Raw genomic sequence first — 12,242 nt, forward strand, 5'->3', positions numbered from 1 at the left:
CTAAATGGAAAGCACCCATAGTTTTCATCAGTTTCCATGGACAGGTGCTAAGACTAACATGGCTGCTACTGTACTGCCTATTCGTCTTCTCGTGACATCGCCCTTTGTCTCGACAATACTTTCCTAATCAGCGAAGAATAAGGAGTGTGTGAGAGAGAGAGAGAGAGAGAGAGAAGAGAAAGAGAGATAGAGAAACGATGATGACGACGACGACACATTAGATGGAACAGCGAACTTCAATGGAAGACTTCAGCTAGCAAAATGTCAACCCGATCGCAGCTTACGAAGGATTTAAATGGTTCGTCTCCGCTTTATCGCGTGTTTACGTTGCTCATCAAAACACTAGACTCGTACTGTTATCCACGCGAATGCTCGTCTTTCTCGTTGGGTGTCAAACATTGGTTGCCTGACATTCTGTATCTCGCGTGAATTTCAGGATTAATTAGCCTGTCGTATCCTTTTGGTGCAAAAAGGAGCGACTGTGTGATTAGGAGAATCTTCGTGCTATTTTCGATACACTGTTTTGTAGTAAAGGTATAACTGTGTAAATTATTCATTACTTGCAGAATCGGTGAAAGCTCTACTTGGTAAACATGTAAAAATACTATTAAAGAATGTGGTAAAATTAGAAACAAAACAGGACAAACAGGAAAATCGTGTTCTTGTGAGTAATTGCTCTTTCTGTTTTTTATTTCTCTCTATTTCTTTGTAATAATGTCATTTTTTGCCTTGATTTAAATTGATTTTTTCTTGCCCTTAAGGTGTTCTCGCCATGTCGCCTCTTTCTCTTATCGGCCAAAGTACCCACACGAGTAAGTTTAATTTGTCTGTTCTCTTTTAAGCCATTTAATCACACTATAGATTGCTAATTGTAGTTTCTGGTTGAGTTGTATTTTATAATGTTTTTGATTGTAGCAGATTTGTACCAACCTAAATTAGATTATTATTCTATTATTGTTGACATATATTCTATCAATAATATATACGATAAACATCATTAATCTAATCCAGGTATAAATCTGCTATAGCCAAAAAAAATACTGTTAGTCAAGCATTTTATTAGCTAACTGTATTCTCTGCATCATAATTGACTACAATGAGACCAGCAATCTATAAGTTCCATTAATATAAGATTAATCTTGGTTCAATTTGCTTATTATCTTTTCCTAATTTTGAGAAATAAAAAAAGATAAATTCTTAAATTAACATTAACTAAGATTAAAATTATCCTGAAATGGAACCCAATCATAATATGATTTACTCTTTTATTATCATGCTGCATTTAAATTTTATTCTTTTGTAGATCGACTGCCATTTTCATTATCTAGAAGTAACGGCCATAGAGTCAAGAAGAGCAAATCAGCTATGTTTGACCGTTGGAGAACGATATTACAATTTTACTACAAACAGCGTCGGTGGAGATACCACAGAGGTAGACGCTATGATAGAGGCCTTACATACGGCAATTCGAAATATCTTTCCTACAGTACCATTAAAGTACGTTTTAATTATTTTATAACTAAGGAATATTTGCGAAACTCTACTGATAATGTATTTTAAATATTTTTAGTTATATTATACGAAAAATAGAGGTAATACCAGCTAGCAGACTGCAGAGTATACGAGGGAGCGAGTTAGCTAGGAGCACAGAAGCCACGAGACACACAGGGCCCTGCGGTGGTTTCTCTACTCAGTATGCATGCATGTGTGACTTGCATAGTGTACCATACAGGGAGGAAGTGGCCTGGGTGAGATTGACAGCATCGTTAGAATTTGCTTTAACAATATTGAATTATCTGCTACAAAAATCTTATTTAGACAGATACGAATTTCAGGATGTCGACACAATATACCTTTCACATGACACCAGAGAGCTGAATTTGACAGATTTTGATCATTTAGACCAGAAGGACTTGGTACCAATTATTTCGGCCTTGGAGTATAACACTTGGTTTACTAAATTAAGGGCATCTCACCTCAAATTAAATCATGAGCCTTTAGAGAGATTGTTACATGTTATGCGAAGATCTTTGTCCATTCAAGAGCTTTATTTAGATAATCTCGGGATTAAGTGGTAATGGTTTAAGCAATTAGTTTGTAGTGTTTACATAAACAGAAAGTACTTAATGCATAATGTACAAATAATTGTTTTTAAAAGGGATTTCGCTCACAAGTTGTCGTTAGCCTTGATCTCTAACGCTAATACGATGTTGCAAACAATAGATTTGTCACACAACATGATTGAGGACAAAGGTGAATATTAATTAACTTCAATTATTTATTCAGTAGGTATTCTTTTTGTATTTGAAATTTTTATCTGCACTACAACCCATCAAGCTCTATTTTCCAATTGTTAACCATAATTGTTAACCATAAAAGTGTCCTGAATAGATTTTTATTATATTTTTTGTAGGAGCGTCTAGCTTGTGTGGGATAATAGCCAAGTTAATGCAAGGTGTGCCAATAACCATGTATTTTAATTATTCCTAGTAATTATATTACAGGCATGGGAGCAATTAACTTTTCTCATTTTTCTTTTATTTATTTAGAAATATCTCACTTTCTCATTTTTCTCACTTCTTATCCAGTTTATGCACCAGACATGCAAAAATATGTAGAATAGTAAATAAGTAAAACTTTTTAGGACTCCACAAGGACAGTGGGAATCTTTTGTTTCTTCATGTTCTAATTATTTAATTTTAATATTTTTCATCAATTATAGATACATTAAAAATAAATCACATATATACACTATCATTCGTAAATTTGAGAATAATTCTTTCGCATTTCATGAAAAATTAAATTAATTATCTTGGTGAGAGAGAAATAAACTCATACAGAGAAATTTTTTAAGATATATTTTAAAGAGAAAAGGTAAAGCTGTAAATTTATTTTTTAATTTTGCTTTTACATATTTTGTTCCTAAATGATATATAATAAACAACGTACACTCTTTGTAGGAGGGAGGGAGGGAATGAGAATCGCTTCACATGGATAGTCGTGCGTCGCTTGGCAGAGAGAGGTGGGGTGAGAGTTGCTTTGCGTGGAACATCCATGCTCCTTAATAGAAAAGATGTGTGTGGAGTAATTTTTAAGTACTATGTGTAGCAAAAATAAACCGTTGTTTTATTAAACTTTTTTTTATTAATAACTTTTCAACGAGTGTAACGAGCGATGGCTAAAACCTATTTGGAGGTCACTCAGGATTATAACCTTGACAACATGTCAAGATCAAGGTCATCGGAGCTGTCTCTTCTATTCGGCATATTTATAATAAAAATATTCGATAATTTATAATTAGAAGTACATTATTGCGATAGCTAACGTCATCCCTCAGCTCGACCGATGGTTCGAGTTGGTAGGGAAAGGGTTCACTAGAGAAGTCGGCTCGCAGCAAGCCATGTTCTGCCAAGCCTTCTATGTATTACGTATCTTTTTTGTTTCCTTACGATATAAGATAATGTGTTACGTTGTGTTACATAAATATAAATAGTATATAATAAGTAAAGTAATTTAAACTTATAAATTCTCTAAAAAAAAAAAAAGACTTTTACTTATTTTTTGTTAAACTAACACTATTTTTTTTACTTTTTCAAAAATAAAGGTTTTTTTGCTATTTTTTACAATTAAACTGCTCCCTTGCCTGTATATATACACACATATATATATATATATGATATGCTTTTCTTTTAAATATGTATATCTTTATTTTATAAATTTGTAAAGAGACTCATATTTGTTTCTTTATTTTCTTTTTATTTTGCATGATGTAACATTCCAAATTTTATATTCTGTACAAGCATTGCGTTAATGTGTAAAAAATTATTGATCTCTGGAAGCAAAAGCTGTTGTTTCTATTATTTGTGCAGTATATAAAATTTGTAATATATTTTTAAGGTGGTACTCATCTGAGCGGCCCTATTGGCAAGTTGCCTAAAGGTTTACAAGAATTAAATTTGGCCCACTGTGGATTGACCGGGAAAGGTATAAGTCAAATAGCTCACGCATTAAGCTTGAACAGAAGCATGCCGACTAGTTTGCGATATCTGAATCTTTCGGAGAACACGTTGAAGGACGATGTCAATGTGAGTTCATAATTGCAAACTGATCTTGGCGATAAACTACAGGGTCTTAATTTGTGTATTACAGTAGTTAAAATCCTAATTCGTATTTAATGATTGCAGAATTTGTGCAATTTCTTGGCACAACCTAATAGTTTAACACACCTAGATCTTAGCGGTACAGATACTACTTTAGAATACGTAAGTAGCTAATTTTGTATTGCCTTCTTTCAAATAATAATTTTAATACTCGGCCGTCTTTACATTTGTCCTGAAATTTGAATCAATTTAATGGAAGGTAATGTTTATTAGTACTTTTAGTACTAAAATAAATAATTAATCATTACCTTTCAGTATTAAATTAGTTTAAATTTCTGTAAAAGCGATACAATTTACATTGTTCTTGACTTGATTTAGTTGTTCGGTGCATTATTACGGGGTTGTGCAACTAATTTAGTCCACCTGAACGTTGCCCGGAATTCCTTTTCAAGCAAGAAAACCAAAGAAATACCTCCAAGTTTTAAACAATTTTTCACGGCAACCCTCTCGCTGAAGTACTTAAATATATCTTCGTGCAAACTACCGTTGGAGGCATTAAAACATCTGCTACTCGGTTTGGCGTGCAACGAAAGTACAGTTGGCCTAGAGCTTGATATGAGCGGAAACAATTTGGGTTCCATGGGCGCGCACGTTCTGGAATCATGCATTCACGGAGTTCGGTGTATAGCGTCATTGGATATATCAGACAGCAGTATGTATATATAGTTAGCAGTATATAACTATGTAAAAATATAATAAATTCGATTGTGTGAGTGCACTCAGTATGCCTTGGTGCATGTTAAAGCCGTCGTATACAGGCTGATATAAAAATATATGTTTAATACGATTGAATATTTACAATATTGTATGAAATTATTGCAGTTTAGTTTTTAGTATTAAGTAAAATCAATACAATAAGTGAACAATATTATTTTGTAAGTAATACCTTATTTTAAGCAATATGGTTTATGAATGTAAGGAATACTACGTTATATTCTACCAAGTAGTAGTATTTTTACTAAAGAATATGTTTCTTTTCTTTTTTTCAAACTTTACAAAAAAAATAATAATAACTTTAATTAGATACAAATTTACCTTTAAAAAAAAAAAGGTAAAAAAGACGCTAAGATGTGTTCTCCGTGAAAAAACTACCAATTTTATTATTTTTATTAATATGTAATGTATCTTTTAAAATTAAAATCTAAGTGTGTGTGGTACTACCTTTACTAAATGATACATTAAACTTTAAAGACAAGAAATTTAGCATACAACCATTTTATTAAAAAAAAAGAAAATTATAAATCTTTTTTACGGAGAATTCTCATCATCTACTGCGCCTATTCAATGAAGTTTTTTTTAAAGTAATTGAACTTAGCTGTATTCCTCTAATGGCGATATTGTGCATTGCTTGAATATTTAATATTTCTGCACGAAATTAATGGCGCATAAAAGTACCGTGCAATTTCAAAGTTATATCACACGATTTTGTTTTAATACTGACAATTTGATTGCACACGGACTACTGATTGGCTACTCTGAATCGACCCTACTATATGTGCAATAAAACCCTTATATTCTTGTTTCATGGTTAAGACGATTTGTTTGTCTGAAATCGAAAGGACTCGAGTTATGTAAATTATAAAATCATTCAGCCAATTTTGAAAAATTGATTGAATGATTTTACAATTTTGTAATTTGTTTTATGCCAAATATGAATGTAAGATTAACATTTTCATTCACAGACATGGATGTTGATTTGGCACAAGTTATAACTGCGGTTGGCAAGAACAAATCGATAAAGCAATTATACATGGGACGTAATACTGCCAGTATGAAAAGCAAGCACATAGCCGTCGTAATGGACGCTTTGGTGCAGATGCTTCAGGAGGATGATTGCGTTCTTCAAGCGTTGCATCTACCCGACTCTCGATTGAAAAGCGATCTCTATAACCTGATCAATGCTCTTGGTAGCAACACGTGTTTACATGTCTTGGATATTAGTGGTAATCAGATAGGCGATCCTGGCGCGAGGTTACTGGCGAAAGCGTTGCAAATCAATAATCATTTACGGACCATTATATACGACAAGAACAACATCACGTTACAAGGCTACGCGGATATCGTTCACGCTCTAGAGAAGTATGCGCGTGTATCCACATAGATCGAAATAAGGATACAATAAATTCATAAAAAAATTTATTCTTGTAGAAACTGCAGCGTACGGCACATGCCGTTTCCTATTTATGATCTGCAACCTTGTATGAAAACCTCCGCAGAAAAAACAGAGCAGTTAGTTAAGAAGATACAAGATCTGTTGCAAAGAAATGTCACTCCGTGCAAATATAGCCATGGGCAAGCGTTCCGGTTGCAACAGGGATTTTTATTGAGTTCTACGCAACAAATGGTCGACAGACTCGTCGTTCAAACTCAAGACACTATAAAAACCCTTGCGGCAGAGAGTTGTGACGCTAATAACGATATCAATTATGCAACTGGACTTATACAAGATGCGGATAATTCTAAACAAGTATGATTGATAAAATTTAGAAAAATCAGAACTTTGGTTGAAACATGGAAACATTCACACTTATTATATCCTTTTGCAGCTACTGCCAAGATTACACGAAGTGCTTCAAAGACGCGACGAGAATAATCCAATTGAGCAAAAGCTACATGATATGGCGAACGAACTTCATAAAGTTATAACGATATATCTACAGGTATGTGTTGAATAAATTTTTAAGATTGTTTTTCTACTCTTCCCATATATGGTATATATATATATGGGAATACAGAGACAGAGAGAAAATATAATAGAAATAGATAAGAAATACATAAGAAAATAATATTTTATTTGCATAATATTATTTTACTGTTAAAAAATCACACAACTGCAGTTATCATACAATATTATATTATTTATATACAAAAATTTATCGCAATTTAAATGTGATGTTAAACTGGATAGTGATCAAAAAGTGACTTACAATTAGTAAATATTTTCGAACCACTTTAACATCAGTTTAATATCCTGATAATTGTACTGTTTTGATATGTTTTTTAATTTATTTCATATGGTAAGAAATATTTCTGTTAAAACATTTTTTTTTTTTTTCATATGACATATTGTAGAATTTTGTATGTTACAATATTTCATGTGACATATTGCAGAATCCTTTTAAAATTATTGCACATAAAATGTGAAAGATACGAACTTCTGAAAACTTTTCGCAACAATCGGTGCTGTATTGCTCTTAGTTTCAATCACAAATTTAGTATAGTCATTATTTTCTGAGAGATATAATTATGTGTAATGTATGAAACTTACGTTGATTTAGGATTCTTTGGATGCGATGATAAAATGCGCAAATGAGCAATGTCCTACTATACTTTCACAAATGGTGATCAGAGGCGACGAGAGCGAGCCGATTGCGGTACAAGACGATCTTCGTAATACGTGTAAAGAGAAAAACCAAATCAATAATGAATTCATACACACAACTGTCACTGAACAAGCTGGAGCAGATATAATTAATAGAATCAAGTAAAAATTTTGCAATCTTAATATAAATGTATCGATTTGTTTTTATAATAATTTTAATTCTTTCTCTTTTTTTAAGTGAACTTAATTTAGCAGTTGCGGCACACATATCCGACAGGATCACGGATGAGGTAATCGAGTCGTTGTCAAGAAGTTATAAAACTTTGGTAAGTTTCACAAAATTTAATATAATATCAATATATAGAATACATTGCCAATCTTAAAAGAACATCTAATCTAATTAACACTTTGTGGTGTGTGTATACATACATTACACATTTGCACTATCTAACTATAGCAAATGGTTATGATATGAACTGATCCATATAGACCAAGAGGCCACTGTAGTGATTTTTTTCTTATTGATTCTTTTATAATGATACAAGCTAATATAATAAAATGCTTTCAGATTGGAGATTGCGATAGCCGAACGAGGAGTAGCACACCAGATGTTTTACGACCTAGCGCTGGCTCGATGAGTAGCGGAAGCGTAATAGGTGTGACTAGTGCAAGCGGTGTCTCCATGACTTTACCTCCTGGTAGAATTAACCTCATGTCCGAAGAGGACTGTCCGCCGGAAACGTGTTCACTAGCAGATTCTATTGGTAAATGCGTCAACGATCAATCACCAATGGTAAGAGAGAGAACTTTAAATCTTTTATATATTTAGACAGTATATTTATGTTTCTAAAATAAACGGTTATTTGTTTTTGATCGTTTTATTTAGGCAAAAATCAACTTGCTTGGCGCTCGTAGCCTTGATTTTAATTTAGAATTTAAATCTTTTAATTTCTTAATGTCGGACAATCGGCCGGGGGCAACTATTTTAAAAGGGCATAGAGAGCATTTACATTATTTTCTATATATAAATATGTCCATTTAATCGCTTGATATGTATCTAAAATATGTTATTTTTGTTTATACGCTTACATAGAAATTGGATTATCTTAATCTGGTAGGTATTATACAAAAATATATAAAGATAAAAACAATTAAGAATTGGATCATATACATGTGAATATGCAATTAATAGCAAATCAAGTCTATAACGGTTGAAGCTGAATCTTTAGTGCTTAAATATGTAGGAATATAAAGATATATATATTCTAATTTCATCGTATACAAACTGTATTACATAGAATATTTTGATACCGTTTTATTCAGGCAACACCACATCTATCGAACAAGCGTAAAAGTCTGCATGGAAGGAAATTGAGGCCCAAATCCGTAGTGGATTCGGTAGAAGGATTATCCGCCGATGATATACCGGATCTGTTGCCGTCATTGCCGAAAGGCCAAGCGGAAGGTTCGTATTCATTACTCTGTCATGAATCTGTCAAGTTGCAAAATATATGATTGGTGCTTCACAGCTATTTCGGAAACCGAGCATTCGTTGACAGAGTCATTAGATTCCGTCTCGGAATTGCCCAACACTGTAAGCCAACAGTTGCAACATCTAGTAAAGTCTAGGCCACGCAGAACGAAAACGCGAGCGCCCACGAGACCGATGTTAAGACCAGATCAACCAATCGACGGTCTTGCTCTGGGCGAAGGTCTTGATGTGTTCTTCCGACCTACTACACCTACTACGCCTTTAATCTCTCCTACGAGCGACGACAGGTTAATATAACACTCTTTATATGGACTGTTATCATACAAAATGTTTTTCATTAAGACGGGCGCCTGGTTTAAGAGGCCAAAAAGTGCATAATTAAGCATAATTTAATTTTTTATTTTATGTCAATGCACGAACTCTAAAAAGCTACTTATTGTAATTTACAGTTCTTTACATACTTTTCCAACGGATGGTAGTCCTAATTTATCGCTGACGAGTCACAAAAGCATTCCACCCGACATAGAGAAAAAACACAGCTGTAATTCACCGATGCTCAAAACGCTTTTGGAACCTGCGCCGCGCTCACGTTCCAGCGACAACTTGGAAAAGTTTTCCCCCCTCGTTGGTAGAAGATCGCAAGGTGATTCGCCCCTTACTGCGTCACCACTCGCCCGGAGAAATACTACAGACAGCGCTCAAACCTACGAGAGATCCAAAGGCGAGGTTTTAGCGAAAGAAATCTGTAACAGTGCTGCTGCGAATGACATAAGTGACGATTCTAGGCGTAGCACACTAACAAACGTATCCAATATGAGCCCGCGCAGCTCGCATGATATCGATGATACTTTCGGAGCGAGCACATCGGAAAGGGACCAAGAGAATCGTAAAAATGTCGTGAAGAAGTCTGTTACTGATGCAGAGAAGTCATCTTCGTCCGTCAAGCTACGATCAACCGGTCACGATTTGAAAAGTCCAATAAACAGTAGTAGCAGCGGCACCAAAAGCACATCTGATTCAGCCAAGTCCCCTGTATTAAAACCATTGAAAAATGTCGGGACTACGAGCGACGGGAAAAGCAACGGCTCACTTATCAAAAATAAGCCTACTCCACCAGCGACGGCGCCTAAGCCGCGACCATGGAGCATGACCACCGATCGGAAATCTGGTAAGAAACATTCAGAAGATATTTTCTAGTAAGAAGCACAGATAATATATGTACAACAAATTCAATTGAATGCACACAATATGTACATTAAATTGTGCGGTGCACATTAAGGCTTCTGAATATTCACATGAGATAGCTAATTTAAAAGTTTATCGAAACTGCCGTTTGATGGATGTATATTGTATGTCCTGAATTTATTAAATTTTGTAGGAGAATTCAGTTTGTTAAGCGATGGTTCTAGTCCGAACACCTCGGCTGGCAATACGCCCGATTCTGGCGATGCTCTCGATGAATCGACCGACAGCGGTGTCAGTGGACCGGCCTCCTTGCCGCCGACATTATCGGCAAGCAGCACTGCAAGTTCGTTGAGCAATTCGAGCGTAGAAAAGAGATCGGTACGGGAATTGGCAGCAAGTTTAAATAAGAGCAAGACAGAAAGGAAGGAAAACGGTAAGTGCCGTTTTGTTCCGATTATCCGCTTCTCTGTGTCGCATGTTTAACTCTTTTTGTTGATTTGTCACATTTCTCGATCCTAGACATCATTAATAAACACATTCTTATATTCCTTATATAGCTCTAAACACGCATGTGTATAAATCCTTCAATGTACAAGCCACACCTGTTACCTATTATTTTAGAGCATGCCGCACCTGCAGCATGGCGGTCACTACTGCAACGTTCTGTCGATCGAGCAAATACCAAGGTATTTTATGTATATTTTGTTTTATTTTTTTTTCTTGTCAAGTTCTCTTATTATAGCTGAAATATATTTTTTGTGAGATGCGAGTGCAGTGATTGCCACCCCCCTTACTCGCGCATGCGCACAGTCTGAAATTCCAGTAAAGTATATAATCTGTTCGTAAAACTGGTCTTTAGTCGCCCTAAATTATTATATTGTTAATAATATTATATATAAATATTATTTTGTTAATTTTTTTCAATGGATAACTAGCGACGGCTAAAACCTACTGGAGGTTCACTTAGGGTCATAAGTCATGATCTTGACAACATGTGTTAAGGTCAAAGTCCATTTTAGGTCAATTATCATTTTATAAAGTAAATAAGAATTATTGTAATGTGCTTTATAGGCAACGGAAGTACCGAAAATGGTTGAGGAGAGCCGTCTCAGCTTCAAGCTTCGTCGCACATCATTCTTGCGTGATTCAAATTTCAATTACAATAATAACGATGTGGTGGATGTCTGATCACGCTCGAAATAACCCAGCATTGCATTATAAGGAGCATTTTCTTCCGGATGCTGATGCCGGATATCTGATACACGAGGTAATAGTACTTTTCATCTTCGTGCCATAACAAGTCTTATTATGTATATAAATATGCATATACATACATCTCGACCGGTTTTAGCATTAAAAACAAAAGGTACTGAACATTTTTACAATAACTGAAGTACTAATCTATTGTTAAAGTGGCATTAGAGAATCTTATACTAGTTTTATTTGACGTAGCGTGTTTACACGCAACCGTAAATTTCTAAACCGTAAATAATTTATAATTAACGTACTCATGTATTGTTCATATGTGTTTTATGTGCGAAGGCCAGTTATTTTTAATCCTTCGTTGTCACACTTTTGTAAAGTTTCATGGTTATCATACTGGATCAAATTAGCCAATTGCTGCCACTCTAAAATTATTCGTCTGATACGAACAAAAAATATAAAATATACTTTAAATATTATAGAATGTGTTTTATTAATGATATAACATTACGAATTAAATAACAATGTATTAAAAAATTCGTGAAGATATACGTAAAAAAGTAAACTATAACATAAAATATCATAATTTCTTCACTTTTTTAGTTAAAATTTTAAGACGATACTCCTTTAAAATATATTACTTTCAAATGAAAATACATACTGGTGCGCGTTCAAAGATTCGATTAGAAACTGGTTAGTTTGGGCCTGCAGTCCGAAATTCGAACTGCAGGTCATTTTGACCCGTGGTGATAACGAAGGGTTAATCGTGCATTTAACCTTTTTATTAAGAAATTTGATATTTTCAGTGAAATTAAGCCTCATTCTAATTTTTTGGCGATATGTTACAATGTCACGTAAAAATATTATTAGTTGAAAATGT

General features: G+C 34.2%; 1 protein-coding gene across 1 annotated transcript; it reads left to right on the top strand.

Moving 5' to 3' along the window:
• The first annotated feature begins 16 nt into the window (after positions 1-16).
• LRR (capping protein regulator and myosin 1 linker 1 leucine rich repeat protein) lies at positions 17-11,420 on the top strand. Its single transcript, XM_018550245.1, has 24 exons — positions 17-298; positions 567-664; positions 762-812; positions 1,304-1,497; positions 1,571-1,748; positions 1,836-2,074; positions 2,159-2,253; positions 2,414-2,455; positions 3,898-4,085; positions 4,185-4,262; positions 4,479-4,812; positions 5,843-6,239; positions 6,309-6,627; positions 6,707-6,820; positions 7,439-7,644; positions 7,721-7,808; positions 8,051-8,275; positions 8,576-8,596; positions 8,806-8,947; positions 9,012-9,261; positions 9,424-10,142; positions 10,353-10,592; positions 10,781-10,845; positions 11,231-11,420. Exons 1-24 carry the CDS (start codon positions 262-264, stop codon positions 11,345-11,347), a joined length of 4,437 nt encoding a protein of 1,478 aa, XP_018405747.1. The 5' UTR covers positions 17-261; the 3' UTR covers positions 11,348-11,420.
• Positions 11,421-12,242: the final 822 nt, after the last annotated feature.

The sequence above is a fragment of the Cyphomyrmex costatus genome, unplaced genomic scaffold (assembly GCF_001594065.2).
Source record: "Cyphomyrmex costatus isolate MS0001 unplaced genomic scaffold, Ccosl1.0 scaffold97, whole genome shotgun sequence".
Lineage (NCBI taxonomy): Eukaryota > Metazoa > Arthropoda > Insecta > Hymenoptera > Formicidae > Cyphomyrmex > Cyphomyrmex costatus.

What these genes read in the sequence shown, in the direction of transcription:
- LRR (XM_018550245.1), top strand. Translation starts at nt 262, where the DNA reads ATGTCAACCCGATCGCAGCTTACGAAGGATTTAAATG. An exon ending in ATCGTTCACGCTCTAGAGAA is followed by an intron (nt 6,240 to 6,308) that starts GTATGCGCGTGT and finishes TTATTCTTGTAG; the next exon opens with AAACTGCAGCGTACGGCACA. An exon ending in GCCGAAAGGCCAAGCGGAAG is followed by an intron (nt 8,948 to 9,011) that starts GTTCGTATTCAT and finishes GGTGCTTCACAG; the next exon opens with CTATTTCGGAAACCGAGCAT.